The following is a 5,849-nucleotide window of genomic DNA, read 5'->3' as shown; positions in this document are numbered from 1 at the left end:
CTTTGGGATCTGGACTTGTCACTCATGTCACTACCTCCTTGAGACTTTCAGTTTCACAACACCAGGAATTGATGAACTTTCATTTGATCTCCTGTTCCGAGTTCCCTCTCGTCCTGGATACCCCTGGCTTCACAGCCATAACCCTCACATCGACTGGTCTGTGGGCACTATCAAGCAGTGGGGTCCTACGTGCCAAGCTACTTGTATTTTCCAGAATTCCCCGAGTTCTACTCCCGAGTCTTTAGAATCCATCGACCTGACCCGAGTTCCCGAGTGTTACCATGACCTCAAACTGGTGTTTAGCAAACAGAGGGCCACCATGCTACCACCCCATAGATCTTACGATTGCCCCATCGACCTGTTTCCGGGCACTTGCCCCCCAGGGGTCGGATCTTTTCCCTATCTCCACCCGAACGAGCTGCTATGGATACCTACATCAAGGACTCTCTGGAAGCAGGCCTCATGCGTCCATCAACCTCCCGGCGGGAGCAGGGTTTTTCTTTGTGGCCAAGAAAGATGGTGGGTTACGTCCTTGCATCGACTACCGGGGACTCAATGACATAACCGTCCGTAACCGTACCCGCTACCCCTTATGGCCACAGCCTTCGAGCTGCTCCAGGAAGCAGTTGTTTTCACTAAGCTTGACCTGCGGAACGCATACCATCTTGTGCGGATCAGACCTGGTGACGAGTGGAAGACCGCTTTCAACACGCCTACTGGTCACTATGAATACTTGGTGATGCCCTTCGGCTGACCAACGCCCCAGCGGTGTTCCAAGCGCTCATAAACGATGTGCTTAGGGATATGCTTAACATATTTGTGTTCGTTTACTTGGATGACATCCTCATCTTTTCGAGCTCCCTTCAAGAACACACTAAGCATGTCAGACAAGTACTCAAACGCCTCCTGGACAGCCATCTGTACGTTAAGCCGGAAAAATGTGAGTTCCATTCATCCCGAGTACAATTCCTGGGATTTGTAGTGGAACCCGGTCGAATCCAAATGGACCCTAGGAAGGTAGGGGCGGTAGCGGATTGGCCCACCCCCAAATCCGTTAAGGATGTTCAGCGTTTCCTGGGCTTCACAAACTTTTACCGCAAGTTCATCAAGAACTTCAGTTTGGTGGCAGCTCCTCTCTCAGCTTTAACCAAAGGTGGCAATGCAAGGTTTTTTTGGGGAAGAGAAGCTGAGACGGCCTTCCAAGGACTCAAGCAGCGCATCCTCTCTGCTCCCATCCTGATACTACCGACTACGGATGAACCATTTGTGGTGGAGGTAGACGCATCAGAGGTTGGTGTTGGAGCTGTCCTGTCTCAGAGGGGTGAAGACAAGAAGCTTCATCCGTGCGCTTTCTTCTCACACCGGCTTACCCCGACTGAGAGGAACTACGATGTGGGGATCGTGAACTCCTAGCGGTTAAGATGGCATTGAAGGAATGGAGACACTGGCTCGAGGGGGCTTCTCACCCGTTTCAAGTGCTTACGGACCACAAAAATCTGGAGTATATCCAGCAGGCGAAGCGATTGAACTCTAGACAAGCTAGATGGTCTCTTTTCTTCAATCGATTCCAGTTTATCCTCACCTATCGGCCCGGGTCGAAGAATATCAAACCGGATGCCCTGTCCCGAGTCTACGCTCCTGCCATTCGAGATGACACGGACATGCCTGTCCTTCCTGCTGCTAAGATTGTGGCTCCGATCTCGTGGCAAGTTGAGGATACCGTGAGACGTGCTCAAGCTAGCGAACCGGACCCTAAAGGAGGCCCTGCCAATCGGTTGTTTGTCCCCAAGGCAGTGAGGACTCAGGTCCTTCTGTGGGGGCACTCCTCTCGCCTCACCTTTCATCCGGGCGTAGGTCGCACCTTGGAGTTCATCCAGCGTAAGTTCTGGTGGCCTACCATAAGAGAAGACGTTGCCACTTTCGTCAATGCCTGCCCCGTGTGCTGCCAGGGCAAATCTTCTCACCTCCGCCCTCAAGGACTCCTTCATCCTTTACCTGTTCCCCACAGACCCTGGTCCCATATCTCATTGGACTTTATTACTGGACTTCCTCCATCCCATGGCAATACTACTATCCTAGTCATAATCGACAGGTTTTCAAAGGCGGCCAGGTTCGTCCCTCTGACTAAGTTACCTTCTGCCAAGGAAACGGCTGAGTTGGTAATTAATCATGTGTTCCGAGTCTTCGGCATTCCTCAAGATGTGGTTTCTGACAGAGGTCCCCAGTTCGCCTCAAGGTTTTGGAAGGCCTTCTGCCAACTCATGGGGGCTTCTGCCAGTCTATCTTCAGGGTATCATCCGGAGTCCAACGGCCAAACAGAGAGGATGAATCAAGAGCTGGAAACCACCCTCCGATGTATGACTCGTGACAACCCGTCCACATGGTCATCCTTTATTGTTTGGGCCGAATACGCGCACAACACCTTGCGCTCCTCCTCCACTGGTATGTCCCCGCACGAGTGTCAGTTTGGCTATGCTCCTCCATTGTTCCCGGACCAGGAGGCAGAAGTCAGAGTGCCTTCAGCCTTGAGGTTCGTCAGACGCTGTCGGCTTATGTGGAGGAAGACCCGTCTTAATCTGATGCGTTCCTCACAGAGGTATCAACAACAAGCCAACAGACGTCGCCGTCCCGGGCCTACCCTGCGCCCCGGCCAGAGAGTCTGGCTTTCCACAAGAGACTTACCTCTACGGGTGGAGTCTCGCAAGCTGTCCCAAAATACATCGGTCCCTTCAAGGTTGCCAGGAGAGTTAACCCAGTTTCTTATCGCCTACACTTACCCAGATCCCTTAAGATTAATCCCACATTTCATGTGTCATTGTTAAAACCTGTTGTTTTTTCTCCCCTTGTCCCGGCAGACAGACCTCCCCTCCGCCTCGTGTCATTGGAGGCCAGCCGGCTTACCGTCCCGCCAGATACTGGATTCCCGCCGGGTGCAGCGGTCCTGGCAGTATCTGGTGGACTGGGAAGGCTACGGTCCTGAGGAGCGCTCCTGGGTTCCTGCCAAAGACATCCTGGACCCTGACCTCATTCGTCAGTTCAGGGTCCTCCACCCTGAGAGCTGGTAGGAACGTCAGGAGCCGTTCCTAGGGGGGATTCTGTCAGGATTTGGCCAGGGTTGTTCCGGGTTTTTGTCAGTAGATGTCCCCATTGTGCTTTTTGTCCCTGTGTTTTTCCCTTGATCCCCATTATTGTTTGCACCTGTGTCTCGTTTCCCCTGATTGTATTTAAACCCTTTGTTTCCCTCAGTTCTGTGCTCTGTGTTTGTATGTTAGCACCCTGCCCTAGTGTTCTGTGTGCTCTTGTCGATTCCGGGTGACGTTCTTGTGGTATTCTGTTTTTTGTTTTTGTTTATTTTTGGTGAGTTTCTTTTGAGTTCTTTTGTGTTTTACCTACCACCTTTTGGATTTGCCATTTTTGTATTTTAGGATTTTTTCTTTATTAAATACACCGTCTTAAGTACTGCTGTGTCTGCCTCATCTTCTGGGTTCTGCTGTCTATTCGTGGCTCAGTTGGTTAAGTGACTGTTTCTCACTCCGGAGACCCAGGTTCGAAACCGGGTCCTGACATGTATTTCTTTTAAGTGATAAAAATATTTCACCTCGCAACCTCTGACTCCCTTTCCACTACTGACCTCTGTGTTGATGCAGACAGAGTTCGGCACACAGGCCTTGTAGAGGTCAGCACACTCATCCACATCTCTGCACTTCTACATAGACAGACAGAACACTTCAATTTAAGGACAAAACATATCAGACCACCTATTATGATGGCCATAGTGGCAATCACTTTGACACAGTGCACATCTATGTATACAGTGGGTGAGAAGAGGTGTCAATAGTGGTGGTGGTGTGTGCCTGCTGTGTATGTGTGTGTGCACAATGTTAATGTATGTGTGTAGGGTTAGGGAAAATAGGATTTGTAATGGTCAAACATTTTTACACTCCAAAAAGTCCTGACGTTTCACGAAAAACAAAGTGTGTGTGTGTCAGGGGGTCTAATGTTGGTCAGACCTGCTTGTGGCTCTTGGCAAACTCCACCCCAAGCCCGCTAAGGAGGGGTCCGGAGAAGCCGAAGGGACATGGTTCACAGGTGAAGCCCTTTGCCGTGTTCACGCAACCCTCGGGCGAGAAACAGGGCCGGGCTAGAGCACACTTAGACATAGAGAGAGAGAGAGAGAGACAGAAAGTAACAATTCATATATCAGTGTATTTGTGTTTTTGTCACACCTCAAAGTGATTGGTCGCCAAACATAAACTTTCTAATTGTTACTCTGCAGCTGGGTCGTCTGGGGAAATATTGTTCCACCTTAGCTGCAAAGCTTTTGGGAAACTCAACCAAGAATGTTTAAGAAATTATGGGAGCATATCATGCTGTCATCTTGTTGTGCTAAAGAAATATAAATAAGACCCTTAGAATACCTCGTCAATGTCCTGGCAGTGGGTACCATTCCCCGTCATGCCGTCTGGGCAGGCACCACAACGGTACCCTGGGTACTCCCTGGTCTCTGTACAGGCCAAGCCCTTATAGCAGGGGTTGGGCTCGCAGCGAGAGTGGGTCTCGTGGAAGCCTGGTTAACAAAGATATAGAGCATACCAGAGCTGGGTTCAAAATAGGATTTGAAATCTTATAGCATGCCTTCGAGCTTGTACAGAGTGCCATATGGGCAGGGTTTACAGTTAAACGGGCAATCTGCAGTTGCTACTTAGAAATGAATTATATTTATCCATTGATTCTTGAAGAATATAACTTATAAATGCTGAATGAGCTCAGTTCAACTGTCACATCCCATCAGAGCCCAAAATATAAGCTTGTTGTACTCCAATGTTTGTAAACAAATTACATGTAAACACACACTGTATAGACTCAAAACTATCAATTTTGGTATCATGGATGGTCAGTCCTTGCATCAATAGCTCTTTCTATGAATTTGAGAGTGGCTACATTTCTCCAGCCCCTTTCCTCAGCTTTTTACCGAAACAGTGGCGGGGAACTCTTTTTTGCTAAATTGAAAGGGGCAATTTTTCCATTGGTTCCATTGCGCCAAGCAAGATCAATCAAAGACAGCTAAAGTACTTCATATATTTCAATCTCTCTCTCGCTCTGAATTCCTGTGCTTCTCATCTCATCTTGTTTATCTTTTCTTTATATGAATCCCCTCTGTTTTATACACAGAGGCCCAGCCTGATGGTATGGTACTGCTCTTCATGCACTCACCACACACTTGGCACTCCAGGATAGTGTTCCTAATCAGAGACATCTCCTTTACCTGTGAAGACCACAAACATACAGCAGTCACCAGAACTGTTTAATGTATTCAACTCTAAATGTAGTATACTGTAGTTGCTCTATAGAACAGTGGTATACTGTAGTTGCTCTATAGAACAGTGGTATACTGTAGTTGCTCTATAGAACAGTAGTATACTGTAGTTGCTCTATAGAACAAGTGGTATACTGTAGTTGCTCTATAGAACAGTCGTATATTGTAGTTGCTCTATAGAACAGTGGTATACCGTAGTTGCTCTATAGAACAGTAGTATACTGTAGTTGCTCTATAGAACAGTGGTATACTGTAGTTGCTCTATAGAACAGTGGTATACTGTAGTTGATCTATAGAACAGTCGTATATTGTAGTTGCTCTATAGAACAGTGGTATACCATAGTTGCTCTATAGAACAGTGGTATACCGTAGTTGCTCTATAGAACAGTGGTATACCGTAGTTGCTCTATAGAACAGTGGTATACCGTAGTTGCTCTATAGAACAGTAGTATACTGTAGTTGCTCTATAGAACAGTGGTATACTGTAGTTGCTCTATAGAACAGTGGTATACTGTAGTTGATCTATAGAACA

General features: G+C 47.9%; 1 protein-coding gene across 1 annotated transcript; it reads right to left on the bottom strand.

Annotated features, from left to right (window-relative positions):
* Positions 1 to 3,455: 3,455 nt before the first annotated feature.
* On the bottom strand, positions 3,456 to 5,264 carry LOC135537262 (thrombospondin-3a-like). Its single transcript, XM_064963458.1, has 4 exons — positions 5,215 to 5,264; positions 4,419 to 4,567; positions 4,011 to 4,151; positions 3,456 to 3,706 (listed from the first exon to the last, which is right to left on the bottom strand). Exons 1-4 carry the CDS (start codon positions 5,255 to 5,257, stop codon positions 3,506 to 3,508), a joined length of 534 nt encoding a protein of 177 aa, XP_064819530.1. The 5' UTR covers positions 5,258 to 5,264; the 3' UTR covers positions 3,456 to 3,505.
* Positions 5,265 to 5,849: the final 585 nt, after the last annotated feature.

Source organism: Oncorhynchus masou, unplaced genomic scaffold, assembly GCF_036934945.1.
Source record: "Oncorhynchus masou masou isolate Uvic2021 unplaced genomic scaffold, UVic_Omas_1.1 unplaced_scaffold_7338, whole genome shotgun sequence".
Taxonomy (NCBI): domain Eukaryota; kingdom Metazoa; phylum Chordata; class Actinopteri; order Salmoniformes; family Salmonidae; genus Oncorhynchus; species Oncorhynchus masou.
Note: the sequence above shows the minus strand (reverse complement) of the source record. Positions and strands in the feature narration are given on the sequence as shown.

What these genes read in the sequence shown, in the direction of transcription:
- LOC135537262 (XM_064963458.1), bottom strand. Translation starts at nt 5,257, where the DNA reads ATGTCTCTGATTAGGAACACTATCCTGGAGTGCCAAGTGTGTG. An exon ending in CCTGGAGTGCCAAGTGTGTG is followed by an intron (nt 4,568 to 5,214) that starts GTGAGTGCATGA and finishes TTTGTTAACCAG; the next exon opens with GCTTCCACGAGACCCACTCT. An exon ending in ACTGCCAGGACATTGACGAG is followed by an intron (nt 4,152 to 4,418) that starts GTATTCTAAGGG and finishes TCTATGTCTAAG; the next exon opens with TGTGCTCTAGCCCGGCCCTG.